Raw genomic sequence first — 20,575 nt, 5'->3', positions numbered from 1 at the left:
GGTTTTAATGGCTGCGTAGCAGAGAAAACTGATCAATGAGCGTTTAGATTCTTTAATATGATTGGATCTTGCCTAGTTCTTCGCTAGATCTAAGTGTAGGAACCAATCATATTAAAGAATTATTAAGTATTCATTGATTAGTTTTCTCTGTTAAATGCAACTCATGTCTACGTATGAACACTGTAAATTCCACGTGATCTGAGTGTATCATATGACTGTGTATTGTTATATTATTTATGTATATAACCTTGGCCAAAAATATTAAGCATTTTATTAATCATTGTTTAAAGTTTCAGCTCGAAAATTGATTTGACATTTGTAAATTATTCATTGTTCCAAAATCTTTTAAACGTATAAAGTAGTTAACCAATAGGTAACAATGCAGATAAATTTCAGATAAGTGAAAAAATATATGTAGATGCCTAATATTTTTTATCAAGGCTGTGTGAGATAGATATAAAATAGTAGCCTTTTTTCCTCGAGGATACTGTTTGATATCAAACATGATGGCGAAGTGATCAGTCTAATAGAAGTCTGTGGACCTAGGACGTCACACAATTGTATTGTAATCTGAGCCTTTAGTCGTTATACAGAGTATCTCAAAATATATTCTCTCTTAAATATTAATTTTCTCGTTTAATTCTAAAAAGAAATACGGTTGACTTGAAACATCCTCTACTGAGAAAAGATACATTTATTTTTTGTTTCAAAATTCTTGCTACAAATAATCAAAATATTAAATTTTTTAATACGTACAAAATTTTTGTAACGTATAATTCATTTCTTAAAATACTTCCTATAATTCATCACAAATTTATTCACATTTCTCCAATAGAGGATATTTTGCATCAGGCTAATTAAGATGACGTGAAGTAACGAGAAAACGCCGCAGGAAAATATAAAACTAACGCTAGAATTCGAGAAGCGGTCTCACCTTTTTCAAATGCTTGTTCACCCACTTCGTGAAGGTCTTTTTCTGTATAGCATCTCGTTCGTCTGTGAACACACAAAAAAAGCAGAAACGTTAGAAACGTGAAATTTCCTTCAGCGATGACAGCAATATTATGAGCAATGCAATGTTCGTAATAATGCATTATAATGCACCTGTATTCGTAGTAGCTAATCTAAATATAAAACATCCCCTCATAACATTAGCGTAATTGTCAACAATTTGTGTTATATTCCATTATCATAATTGCCACTACATTTATGCAACGAGCGTAGCCTTGCTCGATGTCACGCTGCACAAACGTAGCACGTGTACTATACAAGCAAGTGCTCAAACTATAGTACGGTACATGTCGCCGCGACATTGTCATCACAGCAACGATATAGATTACCGTGACAATTGAATTTCGCAATTCGTCGCACTGATATATAAGTGTAGTTGTTATTATGTAGTTGTTACATTACTATACCGCGACGATGTAACGTTATGCATACGACTCTAGCGTGACAGCGAGAGCGTCATGACGCAACGTCGCCTGGAAATGAGCCTTTAAGGATGGTCGAGGTCAGTATAACGAAACCAAAGTCGCAAGCAACCGGAGCAGGTCAAGTTGGATGAGGTCAAGCAGGTAGACAGGTAGATAGGTAGGCGCGAGCGAGCAAGCGAACGGAAGGTCGGCCGGCTTGGCAAGCTGCTCGATACATCGGTTGGCATGCGAAGCACAAAAATACGGACAATGGACCGCATGAATAAAATCCAAGCCCACCTTATGCGATACAGAATCCGTAATACGGAATAGAATTGAAGAATTCTGTCTCTTGTATTGATCCATAAATAAAATTATATAAATAAGATTTAGTTTACGCGGAAACAACGATTTTGCTGAAGTCTATATTAAGAAATCTATATTAAGAATCTATATTAAGAAAAATTTTTTTATTGAAAATGGACGAATCAGAAAATTCTGATTTGTCCATTTTTAATCTGAAGCAATGCAATCAGATTCTTTTTTCGATGTAAAAATTTAGCTAGATATAAATTTAAAGGTAATTTTGTTAGACCATCAAAATAATTATGTAGAAAATTTATGTAGAAAAGCATGATGATCGATGTTGCAAATAGTTTTAACATTTTAACATCAAGCTTAAGCCTACATAATTATCTTGATAGTCTAACAAAATTATTTTCAGATCTGTATCTAACTAAAATATTAAATATTTCAAATAAATAGTTCTTTCCGTGTACTAAACATCTCATATTAATCGGACATTGTGAAATACGCATCTCGAGCCGTCGTGAAATTATCATTCGAGGTCTTCCGTTTTGTCACCGATGTGATGCAACGATCGGGACCGCAAGGACGCCAACGTCAAGTCCGGGATTTCTTATGAATTAATGATACATTTTTGTAGCGTATTGCGGTTATTGAAACACGGATGAGTAATTTTAAATGACATCCCAGTCATGAGACTAACGATTCGTATTCGGTGATTGAGATGTCGAAACGTGTACAAATTAACTATTGACTATAAATAATAATAGATGTCGTACATTACATACATCTATGCAATTAGAGTAGAGTTTTTCAACCAATGTGCCGCAAAGGATCTTCAAGTGTGCAAAAATTTTAGAGAAAATAAAAAGACAAAAAATTGAGAAATAATTAAGAAGCGAGTAAGGCACGAAGTAAAAAATATTGTTTTAATTGCGAAAATTATCTAAATATCTTATATTATGCTTACTTTCATTTTAATCAAAGCGATATTATCATTGTAATAACATTACTTTTCAGGATGTCTGATAAAAATTTATATAAAATTTATATAAAGTCTTACATAAAAACTTATATAATAAAACAATAAAGTAAAAAATAAATATAAGAATTTCTTGAAAAAAATTGAACAACAAACTAGAGCACTGATTCATCATTTTGTGGCAAATTGACGAGCATAAAAAGTAGAGAGCGTATATCATATTAATAAGACATTAATGCATAAATCATTTATCGAAGACTATAATCGCGTAGAGTTTATCGATACTCATTAATTTACATCTAAAGTTATGATTTACAACGCATACTTGACACCTCATCATCGTATCCCACGAAAAGTTAACGCCACTCGAGTGGTGGTATCTCAACCGGTACGTTTAAAAGGTCGACAAGCCGACAGGAAGTGTCAGCCTAACATCGCCAGACGATACAAAATAAAAGGTAAAAAAAAGAAAGATATACTCTTGGGAGCACTTCTCTAGATTTAGAAATATCTCGAGTGGACTGCCCTGTGAACGATCATATTTTGCGAGTGCGTCTGTCGCTCTCGTGAGAGAATTGCTATCAAATATTTTAATGAACGCGCATAACGCGTTCAACGACTTCTACGTGATATGCGTCGCAGAAATGATAGTATAAAAGAAAATGCAATATATTGTCCACCTATAAGATATACACTCCAAGCCAAAAGTTCGAAAAAACTTTTTGAAAATTAACATGTTTTGGGATTACGTAATATTCTTCAGATAATTATTATTGGATATAATTGTGATCGGATCTAAAAAAATTATTATTTCAAAAAACATTGTTATAGATATTTGAGTAATTAAAAATGTCAATTTATTTAATATTTTCAATCTTTGGAAAATATCTATAACAATGTGTTTTTTAATGATAATTCTTCAGTTCGGATAACTGTTTTATTGAATTTAAAGAATTAATATATTGAAAAGACACATATGGAGATCGATTCTGTATCTTGAAATGAGATGAAAAATTACAAAAGTGAGCAAATTCACTAGGTGTTGACCAATGAAATTATCAGTATTCTAGTAAATTCGTTCATTTTTGTAATTTTCACCTCGTTTCAAGATACAGAATCGATTCCATGATTATGGATAGTAAAGTAAATAATTCGAAAAATATTAATTTTTTAAAAATGTTTCCAAACTTCTGGACTGAAATGTACATTTAGCAAAACATATAAAACAAAATATGTACAATCAATATTAAATGTACAGGATGACATAATGGCATGTATTAGTTGCATTGTGTAAAGTGCATGTTAATTTTGAAGAATTTTTTTCAGAACGGTAAAGATCTCGCGTGACAAGTATATGTCGGAAACTTTACTTAGTATAAATCTGCGGAAAGTTCATTAATGTCTTATACTCACGTACGTGTGCGTGGCTTAACAAACTTTACAGCTTACGCGAAATCAAACATTCCATTCTACTCTGCGAACCGAGCATTTGTTCTTCGTAGATTATCTCGCCTCGTTGTTGGGTCCAACTTTGGCCCAGTTTTAACACCTTGTTAACAATTGTAAACTGCATTCGAGTAATGCTTAGGCGCAGTAATTAACGCGGCAATTAATATGCAAAGAACCTCGCATTTCGCGATTTGACTTTCAATGAGAAATTTTCTTGTGAATTAAAAGTCGACCTTCCTTTAAATAAAAACTTAGGCAAAAGAGCTTTCTTAATAAATCATTTAGAAAAAAAATAGGACGTGAATATTTTGCTATTTACTTGTTAATTGTAATGTATATTATATTTTTATTATCTTTCCTGAAAAGATAATGAAACAATTATATGTATATATTAATCAAGAAAAATACAGAAATCTTTGATCTCTATTTATATGTCCTAATATTTCTATGATAAACAGTTTATATTTTGATGTACAGTACAGTTAAATAATCTCTTTCAAGTTTAATTGACATAGTTGAAAACAGGCTTGAGTGAGAGATGATTTAATCTGTTACATAGAACAACTTCCAATGTATAATCAATCAGTTAAATCAGTCGTAATAGTAAGAGTAAATAATGATCTTTTCAACAGATAAAATAAAATCTCGACAGAAAGATTTCTTAATCGTGACTGTCTGGAATAGAAAAGATCAGACGAAGCTGCAAATCGCATACAAAATGCAAGAAAAGGTGCCAGTTTCACAACCAACACCTTATAAACGTCAGGGAAGAGTCAGAGTCTAAACTTGCGAAGGTCTTTCGATGTCTAATCGTTGTGCCACAACGACCTATTACCGATCACGAGCTAACGTAATTTCGGAGAATTCAATTCCCAATGCCATAACTATAGAGATAGCTTCGCGTGAATTGTCAGTCGTTAATTGGGATGACCTTAATAGCTCGTCTTCGCTAATCTATGCCAATGGACAATCAATTTCACAATCAAATCCCAAAAACTTCGACAAAAAATCATGATACGTGGCGATAAATTGTAGGCTATCCAATTAAAATTATTCTAAAAAATAGATGGCGGATATATTTCCTAAATATTCTATAATAAATTAATTGCTATACAATTTATAATTTAATTATACTTATACATATTTTAATTACATAATTACAAATTCTGATACAACATGCCTTACTTCTTCAAAAATATATATCAGTTGCCAGTAAAATAAATTAATATATTAGTATATTTTATCCCTTTTAAATATTCTAATATAAAGCGCATCGGTAGAAGAGAGGCATGAATTAATCTTGAAGAAATGCGTGTGTGTATATATATATATATATATATATATATATATATTGACACACGCTTTCTTCAGTAAGTTCTTGTTATTAGCAGATACGAATGCTGGAATGTGGAAGCTCTGAGAACAGTAACTACATTGCAGGAGCTAAAGATAAACGTCAATGAATGTATTCATCGGTATTTATTCTTTTCGGAAGTTCTTGGCTGTTTTTTAATTTAAGCGATACCCTTTCGGCATTTAGGATGGTGTTAGATAACGTTGTCCAGTTACAAACTTTCGACAAATCAAGGAATAATAGATCAGAATATATTTCTGGTGACAAATTTTACTGTTTTATTGAGTACATTTATTACACGATATATCCTGACATTGACATGTACGATTCTCGCCACAGTGTTTATAATAAAAATTCAAGTAAAATTTTTTGTCTTAGATTTAATAAATCTTTCATTTAACGCAATAAAATTTAGAATTTTACTTTGTGTCTTAATTCTGTCTTTTTTTATAAGGTATCTTACAGTTCCTTATAAAAATAAAAACGAGTTCCGCATTTTTTACACTAGAAACTAAAATTATCACGCCATATTTTCAATTTTGATTTTTTAGTATAAAAAATATAGGACTTTTTCTATTTTTATAAGGAACTGTAGAACTATGAAAAGAACTACTGGAGCCAGCTTAATTTTTGTTTATATTAAGAGAATGTCGTGCTAACTTTACAGATCCAAGTTTGTCATTTTTGCCAGTCATTACTCCATTTTGTATTACAGAAGCTACGAGAAGAGAATGGCCTAACCGTGATTGACATCTTCGGCTGATGTATCTCATGTACCTCATTCATGAGCAACGACGCGAGCATATTTTAACACTTCCGTTATTAATCACCGCACCTCTGGTAAGCTCGTGTAAGAAGAGATTGTAACGCGCGGACGAGAGACTCTCAGTTTCATAATGCACGTCCTTCGCTCCAAAAGAACCCCGAGGAGACAAGGCACGGGATACGATACGATATGATACGATACGAAAGCAACAACGTCGATAACAACGACGTAACGGCCGCGTCACGGATGGAATTACTCTTCGCCGGACGCGATGTCGGTAATTACGATTAAATTAGCGATCAATCGCGGCGAACGACACGACGCTGACGTCATTTGTACGAGCCTTCCGGCCGTTTACTTTTGCGCTAAGTGAAAAGCAGCTAACTGGGCGTATACGAGTCGCAATGCGCAATCCAAGTGGGCAGAGATTATGAAAAGTGACGGCCATTGTTTATTGTTTGTCTACTTGGCGTAATTGTAAAATGGTGGGACGCGGATAACTCCGCGTGCGTGGAACACCGGATCCGCGTGACTTCGCGAATGCGACGCGTCAAATTCTGAAATTTTTCTCCGGATTCTCCGAGGGTGGACGGAGGTTGACAGACATTAGTTTTAAGCCGTCTAAAGCCGTAATCACACTAAGATCGTCGATTGAATTGCGATTTTGATTGACGATTATTTTTCAATCAATCAAGGCAAATAGTCACCGATTGCTACGTTCTAATTACTTGAAAAGTAATCGCCAACCGCAATCGGCAATCGGTTATGTAATTAAATAACGAGCTTTATGCCCGTTTTTCATCAATGTATACTCTCTAAAACTTGGAGTATATTAAACGCAAACAAAAAGTCGCTCTTATTAATATAACAGTAATAATAAAATAAATAATGTATTTTTAAATAAGTATTCATATTATTTTGTTTATCCTCTGTAGATTAACTTTAAATTCGATAATTTACTCTTCGTCATTCTCTAATTTTTGGAACTAGAAAAAGAAGAGAAAATTGAATCGAGATTAATATACATTGGTGAAAATGAATATAAACAGACAAAGGATAAAAGATAATCGCAATTTTTAATCATCTGTCTATTTATTTCATGTATACAGACGAATAGTTAGGATATTCCACGTAAACTACACTCGACTGCTATAAAAAGGTGAGGCGAGGAAAGCGACACTCATAGCTCAAACATTTATCAAACAAACGTCGCGAGCGTAACTCAAACCTTTTAGACGCGTATCGCGCGTGTTACAAGCACGGTCGGTGGAACAAATTTAATCGCCAAGTTAGTAAAGCAATATCATCACACTGTGTGCGAGTAAATTTACAATTTGCAAACTACAGGCATTGCATATTTGGATGAACGATTGGAAATATTTGCAATCTTTATGTATAAACACGGGTAATCTACAATATAATTATTAAAACAAATATAGAATATTAATTTTACAAATAATGTCAGTTTCATGGAAATAATGCTGTATATTGAGGAATTTGATTTATTATATTGTAAATTAACGTATACGTTTTCTACCGATAAAGGTATCATGAATATTCACTTCTATAGCCAACTTCGAATTATAGTTTTATAGGAACCGTTCCATAATTATAGCTATTTTTTTTTTAATATCCCCCGCTCTTAACTCGGGTAGGAATGTCGAAATTAGCATGTTGCGAGGGTTATTACGCGCTTGGAATAAAAATTCCAACGATTTAATCCCAAAGACGTTAATTTCGCGGTTGGAGAACGTTTCTCTCGTTTCGAATTTATATAAAAGCAGGTGATCAGATAAGTAGCAAATTGTTTATTTTACTTATTAAAAAAGAAAAAAAAAGAGTATATAAGGATAAAAATTCCAGGATACGACAAAAACCACAAAAAGACAAAAAGGGAAACATAAAAACAACTGAGCTTTCACGAAAAATCTTCCAGCATCCGCATGCCAACTCTCTACATCTCTCTCTCTCTCTTCACCTACCGTGCGCCTCAATGAACATCGCCCAGCAGCCCCAGAAAGCCTGGGTATTGCCAGCACGATGTTCCCCGATTTCGCCATTGCATCCCGGACCCTCCTCCGGGAATCCGTTTGCATTCTGACCTTTGAATTTGGAGAGTGACTCCTCGTAACCGTGCTGTGAGCGTTGCTCGCGTTGATGCTCGGCGACGGTGTCCGCCGGATCGAAGCCAAGCCGCTCCTTGTAGTAAGCCTGGGTCGACATCCTGTCCTTCTCCGGGCCCCGGGCCGTCCCAGCGAAGTAGAGGGTGCAGGTTTCAACGTTCATGCCCGGCTCACGACGCGCGAACTATCATGACACACTTCACGACACGAGAACGCGGAACCGGCACCGTTTCTCCACCGCCTTGACAACAGCCGGCGGCAGGACTCGATTAGCTCGCTTATTCCGCGTTTAAATCGCGTTCACCATTCGACGTTTGTGTTCGTAGAAATTTCGCGTTCTTTCGAAGTATACCTGGACACGCCTAGTTCGTTGGCTTCCAGTCGCGTAAATATATTCTTCTTACATTTTCGTAAATTTTCTCTCTCAAAGTTTGCTCTTCGAGTTGGAAGAGCTCTCGGCTTTTCAGCTCGTCGTTCGTTGAATAGTCTCGTGTTTCCTCCTCGTTTTTATTCGCCGTTATATTCGACAACGTGGCGGCGGAATGCACGACGCGCGAGTCTCCGTGGTATCCGCCGATTACTCGTCGTTGTTTACCACGACGTGCACCAGCTTCGGCTGGAACGCGATCGGTTTTCTCGGACCCTCCCGTCGTTCGAGGAATCGGCCAAGGATTCCCTCACCTTCGGATTCCAATCTGCCGCGCGGCGTATGTAAATGAGACCGTGTCGCTTTATGTCGCCCCAACCTCTTATACGATATGGCACTTTGTGAATTCTCGAAAAACACCCGACTCGCCGTCGTGCTGCTGTCAGTGACAACACGAAGATGGAAAACCTGTGCAACGATAATGCGCAATGTGCGAATAAGATATTCGAATGTTAAAACAAGTTTAATAAAGATAATTCTATAAAAGTGAAACGTGACTGGAGAGAAACCGCGATAATTTTAGGACTAATAATTGTATTTTTCAAAAATAATTCTAAAATCGTACTGTAACTAAATACATAACCTGCTATACCCGGGAACACATATTTTTTGACACTAAAAAAAACGTATTCCTTAAGACCCATTAAAATTTTTGCTGTTAGTTTTATATTTTCCAAAAATTCTTCAAGTTTAAAATGTGAAAAATAAGATGGTGAAACATAAAATTATTCCAAATCATTGCTATTTAAAAATTAAGAAAAACTTTTGAATCAAACACACCAAGACTTATATGTTCCAGTTACAGGTCGTGTAATAACGCGGTTAAATTCATTATTTTGCACGAAAGAAGTTCTGCAAATTAATGCACTAGCCATCGAATCGCAAACGATCGAAAAAGCAGTGGAAACAAAGAGTAACGAGATCAGAATAAAAAGAAGATTGATCGATATCCGCATTAGATTCTATAGAAATCAACAGCCTTGATGCATGCCTAGTAAGGAACTTGGAAACTCGATCACGATTACGCCCGGCCACCAGGTACATACTATTAACCCACGCGTATCCATCAAATTTCTAATCGATCATCCAGCATATTAGGCTAACGACTAGGATAGAGTAACAGCACAACCGCAACAACGATAATAAAATGTGATTAAATATAATTAGCTTACGATTTATCTAAGCGAATATTCACAATCTCTTTTGTCTGAAAATTTATAGACCTTAATAGCAAATAATTTGTATATTTTTATACAGACAAATAAGAATAAATCACAGAATGTATAAACAAGGCTAATAATGTTGAATTTGATGGATAAGTTTTACGAGGACACTGCACTATATGCTTACTCGACCAACGAATTTTCTATTAATTCTTTCACTTGGCAAAATAAACTGAACCCGTTGGGTATAAAACCGGCAATCAATTTTGCTTTTCTTTTTCTAATTCGTTACACTGTAGTGTAATGCCTACGACACGCACCTACGGCTGGACGTAACTGGAGCTGTACGAAGATGTCGAAGATCTCCAGCCGTGAAAAACACCGAGAGAAAAGCGAAATCGGACGGATAGATGGATGAGCGGATTGGACAGATAGAGCGACCTTTTCAAACTGACGATTCGCGAGGCGCGTGGAGACTGAGCGCCGACGCACACGCCTGGCATCGGCAGAGCCTTAAGGCGACGATGGAAGCGCGCCTAACCGCGAGATCGAACTCCCCGCATATGGTAAACGGAGAATGGGTACGTGGGTGCTCGTCGTGTGGTCGGTGCGTGTGTCAGGAAGGTCCGTCATGGACCAATTCACCGATGCGGCGGCGGGGACTGTCGGGAGATTATTGCACTACCGTTCAGTAGATACTCTCCCTCTCCCTCTCTCTCTATCCTTCTTTCTCCTCCCCCCCCCTCTCTCTCTCTCTCTCTCTCTCACATCAGAGATTATTTGTATTATTTCATATTTTTGTCTTTTTAATTCTTCTGTCTTTATATATAATTATAACAAACGTGGTTTATAAATCAAAACTTAATAAAAAGAAGAGCATAAAACCATAGCACAAGATATTCTTTGTGATATTTAATATATAATTACATTAATAAATAATTTAGACGGTTCAGCCACAAAATTTACATAAATAGAAAATATTAACGATAATATAATTTTTTAAATTAGAATCTGGAAATTCTTGTTCTACATAATTTGCAATATGATAATTGGCGCTGCAACCACGTTTTATGATGTACTCTTACAAGAGGAAAGAATGCGTTTATGTAGATTTATATTTTTGATCGATGAATTCAATGTCAGATTTATGTAAATTTTGTGTTTTATGGATATTTGTAATTTTTATTGAAGATGACCAGATTGTGGCCGAAACATCTAAATTATTTATTAATGTAATTATATATTAAATATCACAAAGAGTATTTTGTGCTTGGTTTTATGCTCTTCTTTTTATTATCTTCTGTCTTTCTTTTTTTCTATCTTATAGGGCTTGCCTTCAGAATTGCCTTCACAAATTGCTCTTCCTAGAGTTCCATAACTTTTTCTGATTTCCAGACTAAGAATTTTAATTTCCCAGAAAATTTTTGCAAAACTTCCTGACTTTTCTCTGAATGTTTTCAATTTCCCTAACTTTCCATAATTTCTCTGATTTCTACACGGAGAAAATTTTCTTTTAAAATTTACCCTGAAAATATATTAATTATGTACAATATTTTAAAGATTTTTACACCATGCACTTCAGTAAAATTGATCAAACTTATTTTATACTTTATTGTAGTTTTATTAATGAAAGAGAGAGATTCACATTAAAATTCTTCGAAATACAATGTCATCCCACAAGTTATATTTTCAAAATAAATTCTAAGAAAAAAATCTCCGTGTAGTTTTAATGCAATCCTGCCTTTACAATAATATAATAATAAACATTCACTCTCAAAATAAAATGTACAAAGAACTTTTTACTGAATTCTTTTCATGTTTTGACAGAGAAAGAGAAAGAGAGAGAAAATGTTTATTAATATTCTCACGCACACAATTCCAAGAAGAATATTAATAATAAACGCGAGAGAATATTAATAAACGTTCTCTCTCTCTCAAAATAAAATTTAAAAGAATTCAACATAAAGAAAGGAAAACCAGAACTAAATGTCTAAGACGATAGGAATTGCGTGCACAGAATACGAAAAGTGAGTCGTCGCAACGACGCAAAGCGCGACGCGCATACACGATCGGATCGGTCTCGTCGCGCGCGCGATCGAATGCACTACGCACGTACGCGTCGTACGCACCCTGCACGCCGAAGCCGGTCGTCACTCTTGTGCCCGCACGAAATTAGAAACGGAAAGAAAACAAAGTGACGCGGTCGCCACGCGACATGCGGTTAGGTGAGGTCGATTCTGCAACGAGCCGATCGCCATTACACGCAAGAACCGATCCCCTCATCCCATATATTTCGGCGTTGTTAAATATAACCGCGAGAAAAAAAAAAAAATTTTAAACCTAGCTCTCGAAAAATCCAAATCAAAAACCTCGATCGACGTCAAAAGCAATTAGAGTTTCTTCGCCGAGCGTAAATTAACAATTCCCGGCTGAATCCGCTGCTCGTTTTTGGATTCGATTTAAAATCTAACGGTATCCCTTCTGAATTCAATTGGAGCTAAACGCGAACCGAGGAGAATGCATCTTTCGCCGCTCGTTGACCCGTGAATGTGGCTTTAATTGATCCCGTACCACATCGGGACGCGCCTAATGGACGGGGCCCTTGTTAATTCATTAAACGCCGAATGGCATATACGAGCGCGACGACGGTCTTGCACTTAATGTCGCCGGGTGCTGAATCATGCGTTCCGAGAAAACTTACTCTCTTGCATCCTCGAGAGTATACACGTGCGCCTTATACGAGTATAGTCCGCTTGCGGAGAGCGTTGAAGATAGCGCGTCATATACCGCGAGAGTGTGAAGGTATGCCAAAAACGCGGATGCATCAAGTTCGGATCCATCAATAGCGGCATTATGACCGGCGCTATTTGCCGCGCGAGAGAAACTGTCTGTGAAGGGTTGAGCATTAATATCTCCGATGCGTTAATATCTAACATTCGCGCGCAGAACGTGGGGCGAAGGCGCGCAGACACATAACTACGGAGTATTAACCGACAAGTTAAATGACGGAGCGAAACTACGATATTACGAATGCCTGCCTCGCGCAATCGTCTATCCGCGCTATTACTTGCTTATATGCATACACGAATATCGCAATAGCTTGCTGGAAGAGCTAGAAGTGGCATGTCTGCGAGCGAAAGTTTTGCGATCACTGAGAAAAATATCTGCAGGTTGCATCAATTTGAATTCTGCACTCTAAAAAATATCCTAATTAAACTTCACTCTAATTAAATCCGATGCGGATTTAACACCGTGCAGGGTCTATATAATTCTCACTGGTGTTAATGTTAATATCAATAATACAAAAAGATAAATACAACAGGCTAATGAGAGTCAGCAACGATAAACGGCGCAATTATTTAATGAACAACAAATTATGTTCAACAAAGCTTCAGTGCAATGCTTCATGTTCCGTGATGATAAATCATTTAAATTGTTTACGCCTATACTACTCTAATCAGATTTTGTGAATTAATATGATTTATTTGTTTTTCAAAAAAATATCAGACATTAACAACGCTGCATCTTTGTCAATTTGCGAGTGACTTAAACATTATGGAAGTTAACATGTGAGCTAATTATACTTGTATCATTCTTACTAAAGAGGACTCCAAAGAGAGTCGAAACGTTCAAAATAAAGAAGACATCAATCTAACATCTGATTATTGATTGTTCAGTAAATAATTGCGCCGTTTATCGTTGCTGACTCTCATTAGCCTATTGTATTTATCTTTTTGTATAGTTTAAAATTCGAGAGTCCTAATATAATTATTGTTATTGTTAATATCAACATTATTCTGCAGTCTAAAAAAATATCGGTACGGATTTATAACATCGTGAGTTTTTTTAAATCCACAGCATGATGGTGCTGACATAAATACTAGAGGTTATAAATCCACCATGTTAATAGTAGTTGCTTTCGCATAAGTGATACTAAATCTAAAGTTATGTATTTTATACTTAGATAATAACGTCACTACTTGCTTTTAATGACAAAGTTATCGCATAACAGATTTATAGCTTCACTTTCAATGTGAATTAATAGGTTAACAAGACCTAGTTAAGCACATGGCCTTTAAGCTTGTGCAGATTGTAAAAACTCAATTAAATCTCATTTGTCAAAATGAAAAGAAACGTTCATTCAACTGAGTTATGACATCGTCAATGAGAATTATCTGTTTTGACGTAAATGAAAAGTAATTGATATTAATATGAGAATTACATGGACACTACGCGGTGCTAAATCCACCCCGATATTTTTTTAGTTTGAAAATGGATGAATCAGAATTTTCTCATTAAATCTACTACAATTCTTATAATTGAGATAATCAGAATTCTGATTGATATCAGAATTTTCTCGAATATTTTTCTCTCTATTCCAGACATTTTTCCCAGTGATGAGCTCCTACACTGAAAGAAAAGATTGGTTGCTGCAGCAAATTAGATGGTTAAATATGGCATAGAATTTTTACTTGGTTGTAGCAACCAATTTTTGATTGCGTTAGCCAATCGAAATCCTATACTGACATTGCGGATAGGCTAACACAACCAACAATTGGCTGCAGCAACCCAATTAAAAATGCTATGCCATATTTTACTATCTAATTTGCTGCAGCAGCCAATCTTTTCTATCAGTCAAAGAGAGTAAAGGCTGAAAATTACATTCAACGGAGGATTGATGAAAAAATCCGAGGGGGAGGTATGTTCCCTCGCGTGAGACCAAGGAGGAACCAGTGAAGGAGAAGAAGGCACGCGCGCGCGCTCGTATCTCGAGCGGCACAACGCGGGCTACGCGGAGGCCGGCTCGGCGGCATTCTTGCGCCAAGTCGCATAACGGGTCCGCAGTCGATCTCGGCCCATTACTCCTGGGGCCCAAGCGAGGTTACTCCCTCCGCGATCAACCTTGAAGGGGACTCGATGGCCCGCCAAGACTAATCGAGTCGCGCGTCTCCCGCGTGGATTACGAAAAAGTTACCAAATTACCCACGCGTTTATCCGTACCTTCAATTCCGTATCTTTTCTGTAATCGACGTGTATGGATTTTCGTAGGACGTGGGTCGCTCGGCCGTGGTTACCCCTTGAAAGGGCGTCGGCTCGTACGATGAGTTACATATGTAGTCACATAGTAGGTGAGGGACCACGAACGATTAAGGTAATGAGAAACCGAGGATATATCGATTTCAAAGGTAGGTAAAGTAGGCGTGATGATGACAGAACAAACATGTCGCTTCCTGAGGCGATGACTCCGATCATGTCTCAACATGACGAAGCGTGAATAAAAAATTTCACCGTTATAAATATACAGTATATTAAAAAATATTTTTTTCCCATTATATTGTAAACTAATTTAAATTTTATTTTAATCTATAGATCTATCTAAAATCAGTATCAGACTGTAGCTTAGAATTGAAATTGAATTGGTATATCGTATGTTCCAAATTTTAGAATATATCGGGCTTTCACCATGTTTACCAAAGTCAAGATAGACAATAAATTTCACAAAAAAAAAAGTAACTAAAAAAGTAACGATGGTAACCCAATCCCTTAAGTTAAATAACATTTAGTTTTTTATTTTCTTGTATGTCAAAATATAAATTAATCCAACTTTTGTTGTTAGTTTCAAAGTAAACATTAGCCAGATTAACGTGTGTATTTAGTAAATAATAAACTAAATTTGAATCTAATTTAATAAGTTTTCTTAAGTTAAATTGTTTAACTCCAAGTTAACTTGTTTTAGTCAAATTAACGATACCGAGTAGGAGCAATGACAACCTGTAGATACAACTAAAAATAACTAAAATTGGTTGTAACTTGGCATTATAAATTTGAACTGATAGAATGTCATATCTGATTTTAAATTTGAAATTATAATTAAATTTGAAATTGGATAGAAATTTAACCAATTAGAAGAAAAAAATCTACAATATCAAGTTTAATGAACCTCGCTTTGATTGGCTAAATTTCAAACAAAATTCAATCCGTTGTCTGATGGGTAAAGATTAATCTCAAAAAGAGAACAATTGAAGGTGATACCTTCGGTCGCGACCGACCCTTAAAAGGCTGTGCGAGCCGCGGAATACGTGGGTTAGCACGAGATAACGAAAGATACGAAAGTATTCGCACGGATGTCACGAGCTATACCGAGAGCAGGTTGCGCTGGCGGAGGCGTAATCTGCGCGGACGCGAACGTGCACCGCGTTCGATCACAATGCATTGCAATCGCCGCCAACGCGATGTCAACGAGCAGCATGGGTGGAGAATCACGTTTATTCTTATCACGAAGTACCAGCTAACAAGTGTACTAATAAAGGGTGACCCGTAAACCGTGAGAATTAGCGATAAAGACATACAGCCGGACAAATCCAAGATTCCTTACAAACGGACAAGCATCACTTTTGTAGTCTTTTCCAACACCGAGAGGAAGAATACTGCTGACTCATACGTTTTAGTGTGCATTATCCTGAAATTCCCTCGATAGAATCGTCTTCAATGTCATGAACGATAATAAAGTTCTTATTGCCATGGAAAGTGAATTCTACCTGCTGATGCTACCAAGAATGGGAAACTCGTTTAGGCTCGTCGAATCTAGTTTCGAGAGGAAGGGACCGGTTAGCACGTATTTAAGCCTGAAATTGAACAGGGCCCCACCTGTATTTGCCTAGACGTACCCGCCTACAATTGAATCGCACCTCTCGGAATGTTTACTGATGGCACAATCCGCGAATTTGTCTCTGGTTGACCCATGTAAGGATATTTAGTCATTGCAGACGTCTTCAATATTATTTTACTCCTTCCATTAGAGTGTCGTTTACCGGGAAACGATGAGTTCATGCTCGCCAAGGGGCAACTAAGGAAACAACCGAGAATGATTTCATCCCATTGACCACAATCGTTCGCGTCATTTACGATAATTCGCATAAAGCGTCGCGATACATTAAAAAAGTAACTTGCTGCAGGTGGAATAACAGAAAGGAAAAGCCACTCGAGACATTGACGAGAAAGAATGAGATTTGGCGATGAGTAATTCCGTTACAAAAGAGGAATAATAATAATACAGAAAACAACTTTCAAACATAGTCTGCGTAAACCAATAAGTAATTGTTTGTATCTCCTAAGGGAAATCAATAAACATTCATTCATTCATATAATCTGTATATATTAACTCAAATGAGTTTAGAGACAATCTCGCCTCACAAATGGACATGAATGAAATGAAATCCATTGATTTTAGCTTTTTAAGTAAGTAGATGGTTTAAAAAAACGCAAATTGTAATAGATAAAAAATTACTCAGACAAAACAAATTTTAATTTTATATTTCTCACTAGTTTTATTTTTTAATAGTATATTATGTTATAGTTATTTACATTAATTATACCCTTATGAAACAGAAATGGTAAAATAATCAATTTCAAGAACCACTGTAAAGTTGGCACATTTTTTTTAAATAAATTTTTCTTACAATTCTTCACCCTCTAAAAATTTTAGAGTTCTTTAATAAATTTAAAAGTAGTTCAGTAGATTGAATAAAAGAACTATTGATAAATTTTCGAGGTGTCACAAAATGACTTTAAGACTTTTGAATCTAGACAATATTTTATTTTCCTTTCTCAGAATAAGATTTTTAAAAACCTATACATATTATAGAATTATTCGAAATTATCTAACGAAAACAAAATAATTCCAATCGGAATCCATCTCAAAAGTTTCATAATACAACCTGCCTTGGGGGTGCTTGGCCACCCCATCTACTCACTTAAAGGTTAAATAAATGTTTGACACAAAAAGATGCGATTAATCGATCACACATTAGTCTTTTAAGAACATTCAACAACGTAAAACAAGATATTTATTCTCAGCATTTATTATCTTCGATTGATGTTGCCGACTTGAAACTCATTATCTATTGCTGATTACCTTAGAGAATAATCAAGCCGCAGGAATCACGATTATTTATATACTCCGATCTTTGTCGATGTTTGAGTAAATTTATCGAGCGAATTAACGGCGGGTAGTGTACTAGGCAGTGCCAATTCAAGTAAAAGTATCGCGATCCAACCAAATTAAGAAGTCGCGCACGACTTGAGAGCCGGCGCGTGAGTAAACGCAGCGTTATATGTGCTCCTGTGCACGTCTCTGTCTCGACCAGTTTTATCGTGCGAGACTTGTAGACTCGTGCTGTTCCTCGCTCTCGGCGTCTATTACATAATCGTTCGCGTTCGACAAAAACGACTTTCTTCTTATCCCACAGCGGTCTGTCTCTCTCGACGCGGCGTCGGGAAAATTGTTCAAGCGACACGATGTATCTGAACTGTCGACGAGAAGAAAGAGCCCACGTTAGGGTCTAACGAAATTTTAAATATTTCCATTGATGACGACGACTGAATATTTCTCTAATATTATCTTGGGGAACGTATTTGCGCCGCTTATTAAGCGTACTAGGCAAATTACACTGTTTTTACCTTGCACGGTATCTTATATTTATCCGGCTTATGCGGTACCGATAATAACAGATAAACACGCAACACTTAACTGATAGCCGATATGACGTTACATTGTTGATTCTTCAGTAGTAGAAAGTACACAATTGAACAACTTGTGTGAAATTTAACATATTCACGTGTCGCAAACGGTCCATTTAAATTTTTATGTTAATTTAACATAAGATGAACATGTTAGAAAATACCACAAATATTATATAAAAAAATTAATATTAATATTAAAAAGTGTATACTGGCACAATTTATAAGCAAGTTGTGGAAGCATAGATTTTCAGTAAAATTTAAATTATTTAAAGATCAAATCTGATGTCTTAGAATAGATTAAAGAATACATAATACATCCTGTTCGTAATAGTAAACTTTCTACGCGCGATAAAATCTATGAAAGCATCACGACATATGTACGACGTGTAAATCAATAATTTAAAAATCTAATACTACGCATTTCAATGTAGATAAATTTTAAATCTATAGATTTAACTTATTTTCTTCTTCTAGTTCTAAGAATTAGAAAAAGATTAGGAGCAAATTATACCTAGAAAAGTTAATCCACATTGATAGAAATCGATCTAAGTCATAAATCTAATGTCAATGAAACATATCGAATTGATAATAGGTATATCGAGCATGGGAAATAATAACGAACGTGTTGAAAAGTCGTTATATGAGAAAAGAGGTGTATTCATTGACATCGAATGTTATCGATCGCGAGAGAATGAGAAAGCAGAAGGCTGGAGTGTCGGAACTGCCGTGATTACGAGGCGTATGAGTCAAACAGACGCCTGGTGTTGCCAGGTCGTTTGGGATATTTTCATAATCAGATGTATAATTTTTTTATGGCTAGTCGAATATTGTTATAAATGAGAAAAAAAAAATTAAAGATTAAAATCGAAATATAATATATCTCGATAAATTTACTTATTTCACTTCTCAGTATGAAAAAAATGATCCTGCTGAAATATCTAAAAATTTAGGAGACAGATAGAGATGTGAAAAGAGAATTTTATATAATCGTCAAATTTTATAAAATAGAAAAGAATTTTATAGAATCATCAAGCTAAGTCTCTATGAAGTTGGCACTTCACTTTCAAAAATTGGAAATTTTATTAATAGTTCTGTTTACACAATAATAATATTCTAGTTCAAAATAATCCACAGGAAACTCCCAAACAAAATGACCAATGCTGTAAACAGTTTCAACAGTCCAACGTTCAACATTTTCATAGTTTCAATTATTTTCATAGTTTAACAAAATTATTTTCAAATCTACATCTAGCTAAATCTCTAGATCTTCAGCAAAACCCTTTTTTTTTCACAAGAACTTAATCCGAAGCAATATACAAATCTCAATAGTAGAATCATTAAAAACTCTCTCCATACACGTGTCAACCATGACTAGAATCCTCGCGCTGGAGCTGTCGTAGCGACATATTTGAAATACCGTAAGACTCCCGTATCGTGTTTATCGCAGCTGATAACGTGAACTTTATCGTATATCGTAGCTGATACACTCGAAGCTTGGGAAACGTTAGCGTTTGCACCGCGCGAGGATTCTGCGTCGTCGCTAGCTGTACCTACTAGACTAGAATAATGTCACTGACACCCGCGTACGAGCAACACACCAAGGCTTGGAAATGCGAACGAGCGACCACCGCTCGCTTGCGGTTCGCGTCGTCCGACGCCCGCGCACAGTTCACTACTCCTCGTGCTGCGGAGGAAACACGCGCGACACGGCGACGACCGGGCGCATCGAAACGTGGCACTGCGAATTCTTCTCTCTCTCCTTCTCACGGAGTGCATACGAACGTGTGTATGTATATACCGCGCGCCGGCGACGACCGACGATGACGGCGACCGCGAAGACGACAGCGGCGCGTTGACGAAGCCGCTGTGTATCCGGAGCGAAGCGGAGAATCGCGTCGCGAGCCAGGTGTTGGAGCAACAAAGAGAATACGCGATAGATGGAGAAGGATAGAGCTAGGCGCAAGGACGGAGACGGTGGCGACGAGAGGAGCGGACAGGGACACGCGTTTCAAGTGGGAGAAAAAGAGAGAAAGAGAGAGAGAGACTTGGAGAGAGGGTACAGAGAAT

At 36.3% G+C, this 20,575-nt stretch overlaps 1 protein-coding gene across 32 annotated transcripts in view; it reads right to left on the bottom strand.

The window, feature by feature from the left end:
• The window catches only part of shot (dystonin-like protein short stop), a 123,732-nt gene that overhangs the window by 84,708 nt on the left and 18,449 nt on the right, over positions 1–20,575 (bottom strand). For 15 of the 32 annotated variants that reach the window (XM_087413352.1, XM_087413374.1, XM_087413367.1 and 12 more), the window contains exons 1-3: positions 20,063–20,353; positions 8,375–9,230; positions 935–996 (exon numbers count right to left, since the gene is read on the bottom strand). In XM_087413352.1, coding sequence (XP_087269478.1) covers positions 935–996; positions 8,375–8,558 — 246 coding nt within the window. In that variant the 5' untranslated portion in view covers positions 8,559–9,230; positions 20,063–20,353. Of the gene's footprint in view, positions 1–934; positions 997–8,374; positions 9,231–10,305; positions 13,370–20,058; positions 20,395–20,575 lie in introns of those variants that run through there. The other 17 variants (XM_087413359.1, XM_087413361.1, XM_087413360.1 and 14 more) reach the window with 7 other exon arrangements.

The sequence above is a fragment of the Acromyrmex echinatior genome, chromosome 14 (genome assembly GCF_024713525.1).
Source record: "Acromyrmex echinatior isolate Ae372 chromosome 14, ASM2471352v2, whole genome shotgun sequence".
Classification (NCBI taxonomy): Eukaryota; Metazoa; Arthropoda; class Insecta; order Hymenoptera; family Formicidae; genus Acromyrmex; species Acromyrmex echinatior.
This window is presented reverse-complemented; position numbering and strand designations above follow the sequence as displayed.